Source organism: Dermochelys coriacea, chromosome 6 (assembly GCF_009764565.3).
Source record: "Dermochelys coriacea isolate rDerCor1 chromosome 6, rDerCor1.pri.v4, whole genome shotgun sequence".
NCBI classification, from domain to species: Eukaryota; Metazoa; Chordata; order Testudines; family Dermochelyidae; genus Dermochelys; species Dermochelys coriacea.
Window position 1 is genome coordinate 17,548,153 of NC_050073.1, and position 18,154 is coordinate 17,566,306.

The 18,154-nt window shown below is 44.9% G+C and overlaps 1 protein-coding gene and 1 long non-coding RNA gene across 2 annotated transcripts in view; one reads left to right on the top strand and one right to left on the bottom strand.

Moving 5' to 3' along the window:
* CRACR2B (calcium release activated channel regulator 2B) overlaps positions 1–8,001 on the top strand; it is an 86,866-nt gene extending 78,865 nt beyond the window's left edge. The window contains 4 exon segments of the mRNA XM_043517839.1: positions 2,140–2,245; positions 4,181–4,366; positions 5,838–5,914; positions 7,235–8,001. Of these exon segments, the coding sequence (XP_043373774.1) occupies positions 2,140–2,245; positions 4,181–4,366; positions 5,838–5,914; positions 7,235–7,319 (454 nt within the window). The 3' untranslated portion in view covers positions 7,320–8,001.
* Positions 4,160–18,149, bottom strand: LOC122460863. The gene is made up of 3 exons (XR_006282438.1): positions 18,057–18,149; positions 10,099–10,185; positions 4,160–6,157 (listed from the first exon to the last, which is right to left on the bottom strand). It is a non-coding gene; the product is annotated as an uncharacterized LOC122460863 (long non-coding RNA).
* Positions 18,150–18,154: the final 5 nt, after the last annotated feature.

Sequence of the window (18,154 nt, forward strand, 5' to 3'; positions counted from 1 at the left end):
CAGAGGGAGGGAGGAGAAAATGAATACAAAACAAATCTGGTCTATTTCTTGTTTTGAGCCACTTCATCTATCTTTATACATCATGCTGACAGCAGACTGTGCAGTACGACCGCTAACCATCATCACCTCCTGGATGCTCGGCAGAAGATGGTACAGTATGACTACTGGCCATCATCTTCTGCTAGCTGCAGATTAAAAGACTGTGCACTGCCAGTAGGACTCAATCGCCATGAGACGAAACAAGGGAAATGACCTTGCTGAGTCACTCCCATGTTTGCCCAGGCGCCCGGTTAAAAGAGCACCCAGGACTACGTCAACGACGGCTACCAGTCATACTGCACTGTCTGCTGCCAAAAGGCAATAAACTGCAGCTGTGTAGCAATGCAGTACCATGTCCGCCAGCACTCAGGAGACATACGGTGACGGTTAGCTGAGCGGGCTCCATGCTTGCCGTGGTATGGCGTCTGCACAGCTAACTCAAGAAAAAAGGCGTAAAACGATTGTCTGCCCTTGCTTTTACAGAGGGAGGGAGGGAACGGGGGCCTGATGATATGTACACAGAACCACCCGCAACAATGTTTTAGCCCCATCAGGCACTGGGATTTCTACCCAGAATTCAAATGGGCGGTGGAGACTGCGGGAACTGTGGGATAGCTACCCACAGTGTAAAGCTCCGGAAGTCAACTGTTGCCTCGGTACTGTGGACACAGTCCGCTGACTACATGCACTTAGAGCATTTGTGTGGGGACACACACACTCGACTGTATAAAAACGCTTTCTACAAAACTGACTTCAATAAATTCGACCTAATTTTGTTGTTTCTCAATTAGGGAACATGCTTGTTTAAAGTTGTGCAATGCTCCTTTATAATGTCGTTCGGCTGCCTGCTCTGTACACTGCATGTAAGATTTTGTGGAAGGGCAGCGACTTTACAAGGGAGCATTGCACAAGTTCCTCTTCTCCACCTCCTCCTCCTCCTTCCCAGCGCTTCCCCCACCACCAAACAGCTGTTTGGCGGCACTTAGGGCTTTCTGGGAGGGAGGGGGAGGAGCAGGGATGCAGCGTGCTCCGGAGTGAGGGTGGGGAAAAAGTGGGTCTGGAGTGGAGCAGGGATGGGAAGAGGCAGGCCTAGAGCATCCCCCAGCAAAGTCAGCGCCTGTTCTTCTCCGGCTAAGCTGCCACTGCTGCTGCGAAGGTGCTTCCTAGCGTCCTTGCCTGCAGTGGGCTGTGCCTGTGTGGGGTAAGTCGGGGCACTTCCCAAGCACAGTACAGTACAATATATAATGCCTTTTGTCTGCCCCCCAAAAATTTCCTTGGAATCTAACCCCCCACATTTACATTAAATCTTATGAGGAAATTGGATTAATTTAATATCGTTTCACTTAAAGTTGCATTTTTCAGGAACATAACTACAACTTTAAGTGAGGAGTTACTGTATTGGCTCTCTCAAATGGAGAGTTTTCCTGATGCCAGCCCTTAGTGTAAACAGCACCCCCCGCAGGCCATAGAAGAGAACATGTTCCAAGTGAAGCAGAGTTATTTAGTTTAGAAACTTCACTTCCTGCTGCATGTTCTTCTAGCCTTTATCCAAGAGAATGGACTTACTTCTGAGCCTGCACCCTAAAGTGTTCTTCTAATAAAGCACAGATAAATGGAGATCTTGCAATCTCTACTTCACTTAACCCAGTAAACGATGTGCCTGTATAAATACCCAACTAGAATGTATATTCCCCAAGACCAAATACCTACCTACCCAAGCCGCTGGAGTTTCTCTTGGAACTCAAATCTATCTGCCGAGTCATCCATGAGGTGGTTGCTTTGTATGAGACATTTGCAAACTGGGGCAAATAAGATGAAGGCTTTGTCCCTGATGTGGCTGCACTGGTAAGAGCCCTCATGAAGACATGGTTTATTCTGGGTCAATGCTGTTTACTCTGGTGCAGCTAAACCAGTGGCTGAAATCCCAGTGCAGAAAAGGTCCAAGTTACAGATCCACCAAAACATCACTCTGCGGAGATTTCCCTGCCCCCAACCCCACCAGGCCCTGCAAAGAGGATCCATGTTAAGAAAGGGATAGTTTGTTTGCTTGTTAACAGCTGAATGGGAGCTGGAAGTATCTTCGGTTTCATTTAACTTCAGGTTTCGGAGCATCACCAAACAGTATTTCCGGAAGATGGATGGTATCTTTGTGATGTATGACATCACTGCTGAGTGCTCCTTCGTGGCGGTGCGGAACTGAATGATAGCATCCAGGTAAGAACGAGACATGTTTGGGCTTGTTTCTGACATGCTGGCATTGCTCAAGATTCTCCTTTTACAAGGGAGCATTGCACAAGTTCCTCTTCTCCACCTCCTCCTCCTCCCTCCCAGTGCTTCCCCCACCACCAAACAGCTGTTTGGCGGCGCTTAGGACTTTCTGGGAGGGAGGGAGGGGGAGGAGCAGGGAAGCGCTGCTCTAGAAATGAGGCCATTTGACACAGCCATGTTGTATGCTAGTAAAGGCCTAGAAGGTCCTAAGGTCTGTACGGTACTCAGACAGTATTAACCATAATAGCAGACATGGGTAGTATATATTTAGTAAACCTGATTATTTGGAACTCAGCTGTTTCCTAATATTTTTACTGTTGTGCAGAGAGCAAAGACATGATGATGGTCTGTTTTGATCAAAAGCCCTTTGAGGCAGAGATTGTCTCTTACTATGTGTATGTACAGCAGCTAACACAATGAGGAACTGACCTCAATTTAGATCCTCTATGCATTATTGTAACACTAATAATAAATAAATTCTCTTCCAACCCCTATTCCAGTTTGCTGTAACTTTCACAAACATATTCTTTTGGGGTGACGTTATTCTGCAAAAATCTCTGTCGATTTGCAAGGGTTTTGTGTGTGTGTGTGTGTGTGTGTGTGTGTGTGTGTGTGTGTGTGTGTGTGAAAGTTTGAAAGCAAAATCATTTCAGATATATTTGAGTTGTGGGGAGAGGAAAGGGATGAATACTTTCCCTACATGTTCTGAGTAGATATTTTGTGTAGGGGTAATGCAAAGCTGAAGCTGAGAATGTCAAACTTTGCTTGTTTGTAGATCATGCTGAGACACAAAAATCAAGCCAAGATTGAAATAAATCTGCTCAGTTAGTTTTATGAATAATGTCAACAAGTTTGCACATACCCATTAGAAATAGCTTGGTCATTTTTTTCCAAGGAATTTTAAGGATTCAAGGCCAAGATTTTCAAAAATGTCTAGTGATTACAGGTGCTTTTTTTTTTTTTTAATCCAACTTGAAACCTGAAAGGGGCTGAGTACCTGCTCTCCAAAAATCAGGCCACTGTGGGCACCCAAAAATGGAGACATCCAAAATCTCTAGTCGTTTCTGAGAATTTGGCCCATACTTTTCACTTGACTTTAAGCCTGAGCAGTTCAAATGTTGTGGATGGTGCAGAGTAGAATACTTAAATTTGAAGATGATCCAGGGTCAAATTCTGAAGTTCTTATTCAAGTTCACTTCCAGTGAAGTTATATGGGGGTTTTACCTAAATAAAGGACTTCAGATGTGAACCCTGAATGACAGCTGCTGCTAAATGCTATGTGAGGGCTTAAATTTGCTTACCCTGTTTAGCTTGTGGATATTCAGTTACGGATGGCTGGGTTCAGCAGGCATCAAGTTGAATGGCTCCGGACCAAGGAAATTCAGGCTGTAAAGGAAAACTGGCAGGGACTTTTAAATTCTCATAGGGCAGATTTCTTTCTTTCTTTCTTTTCTTTTAAAAAGTCAGTGAAACTAAATACAACTCCTTTCTCCCCCCCCCCCCCCCCCCATTAAAATCCCATCTCCTCCCTGGCCCACTCACCAAAACCCTGGCAATAAGGCTTGATAAATCAACTGCTTGGAATCAGAACATTCCCATAGTTTAACTTCCTTTCCCAGTGTCACTTGAAGAGCTTGCAGAACAGTTCCTAAATAAACAAAATCTCCCAGTGCCCTGGCAGGTCCCACAGGGTTTGATCCTGCTTTCATGGAAGTCAACAGCAAGTAGGGTGACCAGATGTCCCGATTTTATAGGGACAGTCCCGATTTTTGGGTCTTTTTCTTATATAGGCTCCTATTACCCCCACCCCCTGTCCCGACTTTTCACATTTGCCGTCTGGTCACCCTAACGGCAAGGCTCTTATTCATGTTAGCGGGATCAGGATCCAGCCCCGAGATACTCCTGTCTTCCAAACGGTTCTCACAGGAGCCTTGCTCTGTCTGTCCTGCAGGAAGGGATTGAGGATGGAGCCATGATCTTTCTGCTCTGAAACAAAATGGATGCAGCAGAGAGAAAGACCCAGCACATGCCCAAGATGGAGGGAGAAAGGCTGGCGAAGGTATGGCTCTGTATGCTACTCCCCAGTCCAAAAGTTTTGTAGATTTCATTCTGGTCTGGTTTGCATGCTCACAGCCATATTTAGGAAATGGGAGGGAACTCTTGCATGCTAACAGCTATTGCAGAGTATGGTCCTGCCCCCACTGGAATCAACAGCCAAGCTCCCCTTGACTTCAGTGGTGCAGGGTGAAGTCCTTAAATGATAATTAAGATGACTATTTTTTCACTGAGGTCATGGAAGTCACGGAATCTGTGACTTCCAGCTACCTCTGTGAATTCAGCCCTGTTGGCCAGGAGCTGCGGGGTCCTCCTGCCACAGGGTGCTGTGGGCTCCCCGAAATTCCCAGCCACCATGGGAGGCAGGGCTGCAGCTCCTGGTTGCCACAGGCAGCGGGGGTCCTTCAAAGCTCCTGGCTGCCATGGGTGACGGGGTACCCCAGAACTCCAAACCAGGGGATCCTGGAGCTCAGAAGTTGCACAGGCGGTGGGGGCCCCGAGAGCAGCCCCCGCAGCTACCCAACCTCTGCAGGTGGTATGGGGACCCTGCAACAGGGCTCCCCATTTTGTCATGGATATTTTTAGTAAAATTCAGGGACAGGTCACGGGCTTCTGTGAATTTTTTTATTGCCCGTGATCTGTCCTGTGACTTTTACTAAAATATCCGTGACAAAATCTTAGCCTTAATGATAATATAAAGTGGCCAGCTTGTGATGGACCCTGGCTCTGGAAGGACTTCAGGTCTCTTTGTGCTTGGGCTTGGTGCATCCTTAAAGTGACTTTGATCCCTCAGGGTGAGGGTGCAGCCACAGCATTCCTTTGAAATAATGACCATTTAACCAGTGATCTAGCAAGTCTGCCAGTCCAGGCTCCACGCTCTTGGCATACTCTAGTTTTGCCAGGAATGCCCTGGTTGATTATGAAATGGGAATTTATTTTCTTCATTTCAATGCCTAGTGGTCCCTGCCTCCCCTTAGCCGCAAAGACTCCTGCACTGGGCCTTGCTGCATTGAATTGTGTAGTGGAGCATGAGGTGTGCTCCAAATTGCACCCGACCAGGATCTTGACTCTCCTATGTTCCACTGCACGGCAGCACAAACAGGCCAGTGAGGGGGCATTTCCCCCTGGCCTTCCAGCTGCTAAAAGATCCAACCCAGTGCTCCCCTTGGCTGCTAGAGCTTTGACACCCTCTTGACACCAGGGCCTCCAGCTGCTGAAAAAAGAATGTGCCTATACCACTCATGGGATGACACTCTGTGATGCCAGTATTACTGGTGGCATGTATGCAGCATTCTGTGAAACCCCAGAGGGTTCCGGTGCGGGATCGCGTTACATTGTGTATGGGGAGATAGAGGATAATCCTTTGTAAGTGCTGGAGATGGGAAAGGATCTTGTGTGTGTGTGTGTGAGAGAGACTAGGTGGGGTGGGGGGTTGAGAGCGGCAGAAGTTATCTTCTCACTCTCCCTTCCGGCAGGAATACAAAGCTGTCTTCTATGAGTGCTGCGCTATGACTGGTTATAACATCCTGGAGCCCATGCTGCATATGGCAAGGTGAGTGGAGTGGAACAGCATCACCCTTGGACCTTTTTCAGCCATGGCCAAGCTGCTACAACCTCTCTCAGGTACAGGCAAGGAGAAGGGGTGTTCATCTGAGATAGCATTTGGTCCCAAATGAGAACTTGGATTAATGCATTGTTTTTGGTGACTCAACAGGCTGAGGGGTCAACATGCCAGGGGAGTGGTTGTTGTCTTCCCCTGTGTTTGGAAAGCATCTTGTTTGGACACTGTCACAACCTAAGGAAAGTTCAGAGCTTGTCAAAATGTGTGAACCACTTTTGTTTTGTTTGTTTTTGTGGCCAAAAAAGACCTTTTAAAAAAATTCCCCAAATTAAATTTCTGGGTTTTTCTATGAAAACTGGACAATTTTCATTTTCAGTTTTTATTTTTTTCAGTTTTTCCTTTCTCCCTTTCTTCTACTTTTTTTTCATATTTCTTTTTTAGTGGCAAAATGGGAAAATGGCAGGGAAACAAAAAATGTCAAATCTGAAAATTTTTCGTTTTTAAATTGTTTCAAAAAGTTCACAGACATTTTTTGGGGAAACAAAGAAAAATAATTTCTCTTTGAAAGCTTTGAAACACAAAAGTCTTTTTTACAATTTTTGACCCACTTTAGTAGTTAACGGTTTATTAAGCAGGAACTCCTGCTGTGTTTCTAATGTAGTGTAATAATAATACCACGTTTCAGAGTAGCAGCCGTGTTAGTCTGTATTCGCAAAAAGAAAAGCAGTACTTGTGGCACCTTAGAGACTAACAAATTTATTAGAGCATAAGCTTTCGTGAGCTACAGCTCACGCATCCGATGAAGTGAGCTATAGCTCACGAAAGCTTATGCTCTAATAAATTTGTTAGTCTCTAAGGTGCCAATAATACCACCTAGCTCTTAGACATCTTTTCATCAGTAGATCTCAAAGTGCTTTACAAAGGATCCAGCATTCCCATTTTACAGATGGGAAAACTGAGGCACATGACTTGTCCAAGATCACCCAGCAGGCCAGTGGCAGAGCCAGGAATAGATCCAACATCTTTTGAGTCGTTGGCCAGTGCCCCACCCACTATGACACACTGTCTCCTCTAGTAGATGCTACTTCCTCCTCTGCATCCATTTGGAATTTCTCACCAATATTGTCTGTCTGTCTGTCTCTTTTTTGTAGCCCAACTCCAAAAGAAGTCCAGCTCTCACTATTTCCCTTCACTCTTCAACAACTAGTTTATTCTTGCCTGATGGGGACCACAGGGCATGAATGACTTGGCAGGAAGCAGACAGTATCAGGCTGCTGTGGTCTTGAACTGCTAATCTATTGATCATTCCAGGCTGCTGACAGCTCAAGAGGACAAGCAGAAGGAAAGTGCCCTGCACCTGGAAGATTACCACAAGAGGAAGGGATGCTGCATGTGATGGAGCAAAGAGCAGCTCTCAGGAGCATGTGGGGGCTGCACATGGCTGGCTAAGCAGGTTGCCTCCCAGCTAGCTGAGAACTGATGTTATCAGCTCCACAGGGACTCAAGGAAGGTGCAAGCTTGTCCCAAGAAGGAATGTCCAGATGTTAAAACAAAACAAACTTGTGTGCAACAAAAATAATTCTAATTTCCCTCCGCCTCTATGCTCTCCTACAGCTGCAGCATCCCCCCTACCCCCACCCCCACCCCCCAACTCCAGGGACATAGTGCTTGAGACGTTGCATTGGCTGCACAGAAATTGGTTCTCCTCTTTGCTTGTTCCTTTTGTGTCTCACCCCCGATGGGAAACAAACACAGGTGAACAGAGGGCACCTCTAACACTCCGTTTTAAATCAACTAAAGCAATGTCCAACTCTGTAATAAAGGGATGATTATCTTAAACGGAAATAGCATTGGGAGTGTTGGTGTGTCTTAAAGCTGATGTTTGCTTGGCCTTTGGGAGCGGACTGACTAATCAGAGTTACTCAGCTATCTGACCTGCGTGGCTCTTTATCTCCTTCTAGTGACTGCTCCACTTAAAAGGTATCTGAGTCTCCTAGCAATGAGCCTTAAAGGAGGTAGTCCTTTAGTTCAGTGGTTTTCAAACTTTTTTTCTGGTAACCCAGTTGAAGAAAATTGTTGATGCCCGTGAGGGGTGCAAGCAGCTCCGTGAGGCTCTCACCCACAGGCCAATGGGAGTGTGGAACCAGTGCTCGGGGTGGGGTCAGCGCATGGAGCCCCGTGGCCCCCCGCCTGGGAGCTGAACCTGCTTCTCGGGCGCAGCGCGGTGTCAGAACAGGTAGGAACTAGCCTGCTTTAGCCGGGCAGCACCATCAATGGGACTTTTAACTGCCTGATCAACAGTGCTGACCAGAGCTGCCACGACCCAGTGCCTGACATTCTGCGACTCAGTACTGGGGTCGCGACCCACAGTTTGAAAACCACTGCTCTAGTTCAAGTAGTGAATGCTTATAGTTCTGAAGGTCCCTGGTTCAAACCCCAGCATCAACCCAAACAGCACTGGTTCTACCTGGCTTTCACACTTGTGTTTTTTGAAGGGAGGTGTAGGCCTTGTAGCATTTTGATCTAAGGTTATAATGAAACCCGTTTCCTGCCTTCTAGGTAGGAACATGGACATGTCATGGCTCTAACACTTGTTGTTAATACTTCAATTTCAGCCAGCTGAGAAGGTGACATTGGAGTAGGTTAACACTAGCTTTCTTCTTTGCTCAATGCACATGGATTCTGCCTGCTGGTGCAGTTTGGAGAATAACACAAACCTGTCCAAACTCAAGCTGCTGATTGAGCAAACCTCTGAACTCCGGGGAAATTCAGGCTGGGACTGTAGCTAGCCTGGGACTTCAAGACTAGCTTCCATTGACACCAAGCTACCAAACCCCAGGGGGTTAGGACCTGTAACAAATGCAAACAGCTCTGCAACCCTTTCATGCCTGAGGATATGTTACAGCTATCCCGGGGAGAAGCCTGTCTGTCTCTTGCTGGATGCAGCTCCTGAATAGCTCAGGAGGGGTCACCTCTTGATTCCTGAATAGCTCTAGTATTTGTCCCTATAGAGCACACACCTGGCACTAAGACCCTTGTCCCTTGCTTCAGGATCAGTGAAGCAGGAGCAGTAAGCAAACAAGTGGCTTGCTGTGTTAGTTGTGTCAAAAGCCGCTATTGACATGTTTTGCTTCCACAGGCTAATCAAAGGATCAGGCGCTTGTTTGTTCCTGATTTCCAAGTCATGAATGGTTTCAGTGGGAAGGGTGGGATCTCACATGTGTAGCTCAGCGTTGTACAGCGAAGGGATGAAACAATGGGGAACGTTTTCAAAAGCGCTTTGGCAGCGGCCCCATTTTACAAAAGAGACTTAGGAGCATAAGCCTCCTTTCCATTCAATGAGACTTAGGCTCCTAAGTGCCTCAGGTCTGCGCTGCACACTGGTTTTGTATCACAATAACTGCATTTGTTGGGGTGGGGAGGAGGGGAACTCGTTACTAATATACACAAAACAGTATAACTCCTGGTAAGGTCACAATTACATTGGGATAAAGGTGCTTATACCACTACAGCTGTTTCCCTTCCTTTACAGGACTAAGTTCTGCTGGTTTAAAACCTTTATCCTGGTATAACTGCAGCCACACTATGGGGGTGGGTTGTACCACCTTAAGCACTAAAATGGCACAGCTTGTGTGTGTGGACAAGGACAAAGTCACTTTTGAAAATGGCTCTTAGGCTCCTAAATCACTTTTGGAAAATTGACCAAACATGGCTAAATCCAGAACTCAGCCTGCGGTACAGAACCATAATACATTATGCAAAAAGAAAAGGAGTACCGGTGGCACCTTAGAGACTAACAAATTTATTAGAGCATAAGCTTTCGTGAGCTACAGCTCACTTCATCGGATGCATTTGGTGGAAAAAACCAAATGGTTTTTGGTTTTTTCCACCAAATGCATCCGATGAAGTGAGCTGTAGCTCACGAAAGCTTATGCTCTAATAAATTTGTTAGTCTCTAAGGTGCCACCGGTACTCCTTTTCTTTTTGCGAATACAGACTAACACGGCTGCTACTCTGAAACCTATAATACATTATGTGCCCCCGAAGTTACAGCCTGTGGTTGTAATATCTGTCACAATCACATCTTTTAAATGTGATGTATAATAGTAACAAGCCAAATCAGGGCAAGCTAGTCCACCCCACTTTGTAGGATGACACAGAAATTTTGAACTCACCCTTTGTCTTTTATGTTTCCATCTGAATTTTACTAGTGCATCCTGCCATGTTCTTAAAGTCACATCAGGAATACCAACAGAAATGCACTGAAATAAAAACAACAACTTTAGGAGGCCATTCCTCTTCCCCTAGGATACCCTGCTTAGCCAAAAATTTAATATTTATTCTGTTCCTTCAAAAGCTTTTATTATTTTATTCCACATTGGAGGGTAATTTGCCTTTAAAAGCTTTTCATGTGCCACCACAGTAGTGTTTCCTAAATATTGTAATATTCCTTTACCCATTGAAATGTGTGTAGCTGGCATACATTTGACCCTTTTGGGAATAGTAAGTCCAAAAATTTCAGATGGATCATAGTTTATTTTTAAGCCTGATACCTGATCTTTGTTTTGTTTCCCCTCAACAACCTACTTCGATTTAGCTCTATGCAGTCAGGCAGAATAATATTAAACAGGTAAACTGGGGTGTAGATGATATTCATAAACAATAATGCAGTTGTCTCCCTCATTCTCTACAAGGCACGTCCTGCCAGGTCCATGGTACACAATAAAGGGTGGATTGGCTGCCATTAAAAGAGTGTCACTGAGAAACCACAAGGAAGAACAGTACTAAGGAAAATACTCTGGAAGAGGGGCAAAGAAGGGTCCTCCATTATTCTGTTATTATGGTGCCATTGGAAAGACTCCCACTGGCTTTGATAGGCTTTGGATCAGGCTCTAATTTCTCAAAGAAAATCCAGCCTTGATTTGCCAAGATTGTAGCTCACTAATTCCGTATGAGAAAATGACTTTTCTTAGCCATCAGCCCCAGTGGCAATGTTAGATTTCCTCTTTTTTAATTAGCCTAATGAAGCTTTAGTATTTGTTGCGTGCTCTGAAGGCTGTTTACAGCCTGTAGAGCTGTTGCTCAGGGAATCGTAGCTTGCCCTTGTGCTGCTAACACTCATTGTTTTGTGACCATTCTTTGCTGCTGTTATATAACACAAACTGATCACACTTCAGGCCTATCCTTCTGTTTCCTCTCTTCCTGCCTTACCCTTCCCTTTCCTGGAGATGTGGGAACTGCCCATCCTGAATTATTAGCAGCTCTAAAAAAATCTTACCAAGCAATAGAAGATCCTGGTCTTATGTCTTGGTTGTTGTGACATTTTAAAACTTAGTTGGTGTGTGTAATGAATCTTTTCAGTTGTGAAACTTACTTATATAGTGAAACGTGCTATTAGCACACTTTGGGCCTGGACCCTGCTCTAGGGGATGGAGAGAAAGGGGGTTCTATTCAGATATCATTCATGTCTGATATAATTTCTCAAATGTTCATGTGGTGGACTCTTCCCTTCTTCTTCCAGACTGCTCCGACCCCTCTCCCCTCCCACTCCCATTCATAAGCCTGTAGCTTCTCTTGAGTGACCATTGCAGTGGCTGATGTAGAAAAAGCAAAATAAGGAAAGTATTTTTTAGCTGCTTTTAGTGCAAGGTAGCAGCTGAAAACAAGGCTGAACCCAGCATCATGTGACCAGCCTGTTCTCTGCAGATCACCAGCAAGTGTTCCTGTTTAGAGACCACACATCTAAGAGTGAAGCTCCAGCTGCAAGGGACCTTTCCGCACTAACTTAAAGGCTCCCTTACCAGGAGGCCAACCAAATTTCCCCTTCTATAAACTTTAAAAATAAATAAATGCCTCAGCCCTAATATTTGGTTGGCCTGATAGCTTCCTTGCTAATGGCCTGATCCCTTCCATGCCATGGCAATGATTCAGGCTTCTGTGGCGACTGCTGGTGATCAGAACTCCCCAGGAACGTCCTGGGTAGGGAATGCCTTTTGAGTCACCTACAACACAGCTGCAGAACAGGCTTTCCCTAGAAACATCTCTCTGCATTTGGATTCTGGAAGGGATGAGAACATTTATTGCTAAGGAAATGGAAGCTGTGACTTGAGGGAGTAGCCAAACATCCAAGTCTGCTGGAAAAAGGATGAGGAGGCCGGTGGCACCTTAAAGACTAACAGATTTATTTGGGTATAACCTTTCGTGGGTAAAAAATCCCACTTCTTCAGATGCATAGAGTTGAAATTACAGATACAGGCATAAATATACAGGCACATGAAGAGAAGGGAGTTACTTTACAAGTGGAGAATCAGTGTTGACAAGGCCAACTCAGTCAGGGTGGATGTGGTCCACTCTGGGTACCTCCCTTCTCTTCATGTGCCAGTATATTTATGCCTGTATCTGTAATTTTCACTCCATGCATCTGACGAAGTGGGTTTTTTACCCACAAAAGCTTATGCCCAAATAAATCTGTTAGTCTTTAAGGTGCCACCAGACTCATTGTTTTTGTGGATACAGACTAACACGGCTACCCCCTTAGTCTGCTGGGTATTTTCCCCGCCTCACTGCCAATGGGATTCATGCTGTTTATTGAATACACTCGAAATTGTGTGCAGTGGCACTTTGATAGGCCAAGTGTCCCAGCTGATGCAGTGAGTCGGAGACTAGTGGTGCAGTGACCACTAAGGTAGCAGGTACTCTCTGCTCAGTAATAGCGGTCCTGGGGCTCTCTCTTCATCTTCAAAAAGCATCTAATAGCCTTAACTGCTTCCCCAATGTCGTCCAACAAGGAAGGTCTCCTCCAACAGGCACCTGTAACCATGTAGCACCCCCTTATATGGCACTGTATAATGATCCATGGCCTCGTACACAAAAACAGCAGTCAGGTTCATTAGCTGACCCACAAAGCTAAATGGCTTTGGGGGGGGGAGGCTAGAAACCATGAGCACATGGTCAAAGCCCCTTATCGGAGCTGCAAGAGAAGCTCCCTTAGCTGCTGTCAGTAATGAGACTCGGAGATGCCTTTTTGATCAGCAGCTGGTACATGATACAGTTACAGGCTGATCAAGACTTGAGGAACTCTTTTCTGTCTCATATTGCAGTATATTGCAACTGCAGTGTGAGCCTGTGCCATGGGGCAGGATCTGAACCTGGGACATTCGCATTCACTACCAGTGGAATAGAGCACATCACAGCTTTGCTAGCAGATAATGAACTTATACCTCTTGTGCTCTTTGTACAGAATCAACAACGTAGAACAGAGCTGAACACAGACTGCATGTACAAAAACATGGGCTAACACATTTACTACTTACAATATAACATTGTTACGAGAGGGATCACCACCTGATGCTGTTACACAGGGTCTTACAAGTTCTTTTTCCTTTTGCGGAAGCAGTGTATGGGCTTGGTGGAAATGCTGCATTGTCGGTAGCTTGGTGAAGTCAGTTCTTTGGCAGAGCTGTTGCAAACAGCAGGGGCGATTTCTCACAGCCTTAATCTCTCTAGTGAGAGTTAATGTTGGGGTAAGTTGCTTGCAAGGAACTGGGCCTTGGTGTTTGGGTTAGGAGTTCTGAACGAGGGATGTGCCTGGGTGTCGTTTGTGACCACCTCTGTTCCAGGACTGGTGTATGGATAAATGAAACAAGTTACAATAAGAAATATGCTGATTCTGTTTCGCCAATTTCTCCCGCAATGGGAAGCCAACCTGCAGGATCCTAACGCCTGCCACCAACTGGAAGAAGGGTGACAGTACATGTTGTATTGAAACTATTTATACAACTGTATATTGGTTATTCCTCTAGCTACGAGGGCCATGATAGTTCTACACTCCTAACTATAATAACCAGGGGATGGATTTTCATTGGTATTGTAAATGAGCTATAACCAGCCAGAAATGTAACAATTGTCCCTATCCTGCACCCCAGCTGCTTAAGGGTTATAGCAGAGATCAAGCCCAAGTTCTCCTGATCGTCCCCCATAGAACAAGACCCTACCACTAGAGTTAAGAGAATCTCCATTAGCTGTAACCAATATCAAGCTTCTAACACTCAGATGAGTGGCTCCATTTCCATCCAGTAAATAGCAGTGGCACACTAGTGTGTACATTACCAGGTGGAAGGGGTCAATGCCTAAGAGACCGTAAACTTATCTGTCCCATACTACGTGTAGGTACATAGAGCCCCCAAGCTCTGTTGAGACCTCTAGCCTCTAGTGTAATACTAAATAATGAGAGGCGGGTTAATGACAAATTTAGTTTGGGGAACATTTTCAAAGAGAGGGTCCTTTTTCTTACACGTAGAAGAGAATGTTAGGCACAAGAGTGGTGGGCTCGGTGCCGAAGATGATCTCAAAGGCTCCTGACAATGCCAGCCCTTTGAGTCTGGGCTCATCTTGTTTCCAGGTGAAGTGAGAAAACCACATATCGTGAGGCTAGAGAGTTTGCCTCTGACTCTCATGTGGCTCTTGCTATATTTCAGCCAGAATCCCAAGCAGCTAAAGCATGGAGGGAGAAGGAAAACACAGATGTACCTCACCCCAGTGCTATTTCCCAGAGATCTACCAGCTGCATTTTGCCCTCATGTTGTGGTCCCTAGAGGGGAGATGTGTTGTATAGAAGGCTAACGCCATGCGGCTGGGCTATAACAGCCTGGTGTATAAGGGGGTGAACATACGATCCTGCCATTACAAGCAAACTGCACTTTTCTAGCTGCCAGTGAGGGACCGAGCAACTCAGCGGCCTCTTCCTGAAGCACAAAAGCCACCAGTGACAGAGGGACTTAGGGACCCCTGTCTCAGCCGCTATTTTACTGTTAGTTTCCTGGCAGTGTCCCCAGCTGCTGAAAACCTGCACAGCTCCATTGACTTCAATGGAGTTACACCACCGTACACCCGCGGAGGGTCTGGTCCTCTGTTAGCTGAGATGTAAATTTGCGGTCTTGAGAACACATTCTCTTGAAAGCTCCATGATTTGAATGCCTTTTGGGATCTGAGATCACTGTTATAGGCTAATAGACACAAATACCACTCTATATATTTTCTGGCCCTAGGTTATGAAGAGCCCTGTACAAAGTCCTCAGGCAGACCTCTGTAACCTGCAAAGCATACAGGCAAACCTCTACCCATATCAGTCCAAAAGCGCCCAGACCCTAAAAATTTGGCTGCCCTAGGTAATTGCCTGTGTGATAGAGAGCAGCCAAATTTTAAGGTTTTGCCTGTATGCTATGCAGGTTACATCCTCTGGAACAGAAGTTGAGAAGTTTGCAACTGGTGGAGCGATATAACCAGGTGGCTTTGACAACGGGTGAAGGGTTTGGCTCAGGACACTTGTCTCTGAGGCAGTACAGGAATGTTGGATCCCGCACATTCATCTTTAAAGGTTAGAAGTCATGGTTTGGATCATTAGGAGAGCCAGACCCCCAGAAGTATGGGGCAATTTATTGCTTCATGCATGGCACGTTCATGGTGGTTGCGTGCCACCCTTGGGTCTAGTTTTAATAATATTTTTAAAATCCCATGCATTCTTTTGACAAGAGTAAGATGTGTTTTTCATAGTGCCCTGGCCAAATTCCAGCTTGGTTATTTACATTGTGTACCACGCAGAAATTTCGTGTTATTCAAATGGAGATGTTATTACTCACTTCCATTTCTAGTGCAGGAAATGTATTAGTGGGTCTTTATCACATCCTAGCAGTCAACACAGCCAGGCAACATTGTCATGTCAGACATTGTGAGGTGGCACTGGGGCTCTATGAGGCTGCATAGGCGGTGTAAGTACTAGGGACTGTTTCACACTGTGTATGCAAATACAGCTGGTTGGAAAATGGATTTTTTCTCTGCAGAATTTCAACTTTTGTGGTGGGGGAGAACAACAAGAAAAAACCACCCCATACCTGTTGAAAACTGTAACCTTTTTTGTTTTTTTGCTGAAATATCTAAAATTTGGAGGGAAATAGACACTTTACACAAAATGTCTAGTTTCACCCAAAACTCAGATTTTCATCAAAGACATTTCAATGGAAGATTTTCTACCAGCCCAATTTGCAAGCTGTTACTGGAAGCTGCAGCACAAACAAATGAAAAAGGGGATGACCCCAATTTTGAGTGACACAAATGGGGATCTCTGCCCAGAGCTGTTCCACCATGAAACTGACTGCATTTTCCTGGTAGGGGAGTGACCCATGCGCACAACCTATAAGGCATTTTAGGATCATAACACTAAAAACCCTTTCTCCTTCAGGCTGGGAAATGTATGTTGTCTCTTCTAAGAGTGCAGTTGTGTACACAAGTACAGGCAGAGAAGCAGGAGGAGAAAATACAGTAGCTCCAATGAATAGACAAGTTTCAGAGTAGGCCACACAAAGTTTGTACAGTGGCAAGAAGAATTTAAGAGTGTTTGGCTTCTTTCAGTTTAATAACCTGATGATAACCTGATAACGCTTTTAAAAAAAAGAGGATTATCCTGACAGCGTCCGTTTGAGAAACCAAACTAGAGGTTAAGAAAAGGCCCCAGTTTTTAAATTTAAAACTAGACTTTTCCCATGGGACAAAGAGCATCATCCCAAAGGTTTGGGAAATTTTGTTCTCTTCCGCTGATAAAAATGATGCCGGAGAGATGCAGACTAAGCAACCCCATCTTGGGAGTTTGGGAAATAGTGGGGAGTAGAAGGCTATATTTACTATACTAATGTGAAACAGCACAAATGCTATCCCACGGGCCCCGATTCCCCAATGCCTGCACCTTACACAGTCACTGCCACCTGTGCAAAGCAGATGTCACAGAGTATCATTCTGACATAGCAACATTCTACCTCCCTATCACACTCACTCTGCCCCCAGGGGTAAGTGGAGTGAAGACTCAGGCCCCAGATATACTGAGATTCAGTCCTCTCACTCTGAAGTCAAAATAATTATTTAGAGAGTGCAGTTAGGTGGACATAACTCTTAAAAAATAACCCTGCCCAAAGCAGCTTAAATCTAAGCTCCCATTCCTGCAAATACCTGCATTCATGTGATTAGTCCCTCTGAAATCAGTGGGACTAGACATGTGTGTAAAGTTATGCATATAGAATCATAGAAATGTAGAAATAGAAGGGACCTCAAGAGGTCACCTAGTCCAGCCCCCTTGCTGAGGCAGGACCAAGTAAACCTAGACCATCCCTGACAGTTGTTTGTCTAATCTGTTCTTAAAAACCTCCAGGGACAGGAAGATCACAGCCTCCCTTGATAACCTGTTCCAGTACTTAACTGTCCATATAGTTAGAAAGTGTTTCGTAATCTCTAACCTAAATCTCCCTTATTGCAGATTAAATTGACTACTTCTTGTCCTACCTTCATGGACATGCAGAACCATTGATCAACGTCCTCTTTGTAACAGCCCTTAACACATTTGAAGACTGTTGTCAGGTCCCCTCTCACTCTTCTTTTCTTAAGATTCACCATGACCAACTTTTTTTTTAACCTTTTCTCATAGGTCAGGTTTTCTAAACCTTTTATTATTTTTGTTGCTCTCTTCTGGACTCTCTTCAAAAAAAATCCACATCTTTCTCCAAGTGTGGCCCCCAAAACTTGATGCAATGCTGCACTGAGGCCTCAACTGTGCTGAGTAGAGCAGGACAATTACCTGCTATGTCTTAGATACAAAACTCCCGTTAGCCTTTTTTTTTCATGGCATCACATTGTTGGTTCATATTCAATTTGTGATCCACTGTAACCCCCAGATTCTTTTTGGAAGTACTACCACCCAGCCAGTTATTCCCCATTTTTTATTTGTGAATTTGGTTTGTTCTTTCTAGGTATAGTACTTGGCACTTGTCTTTATTGAGTTTCATCTTGTTGATTTCAGAACAATTATCCAATTTGCCACAGTCATTTCGAATTCTAATCTTGTCCTTCAAAGTTTTTGCAATGCTTCCCATCTTGGTGTTATCTGCATGTTTTATAAGTGTACTCTCCAACCCATATTCCAAGTCATTAGCAAACATATTGAATAGTACCACACCCAGGACAGACCCCTTTCGAGGCCCCACTAGATACAATCTTCCAGTTTTGACAGCAAACCATTGATAACTTCTTCTTTCCTAATCAGCAAATTGACCAGCTCAGTCTGGGATTTGTAATGTTTTCCTCTACTTACCATCTCCCTTTACCTCTCCTAGAGTTGTGGGGAATGAATGGATAGTCAGTAATTCAGGTGCTGGCTTTAGAAGTAAGTATTATGGAAGTGGTGCTAAT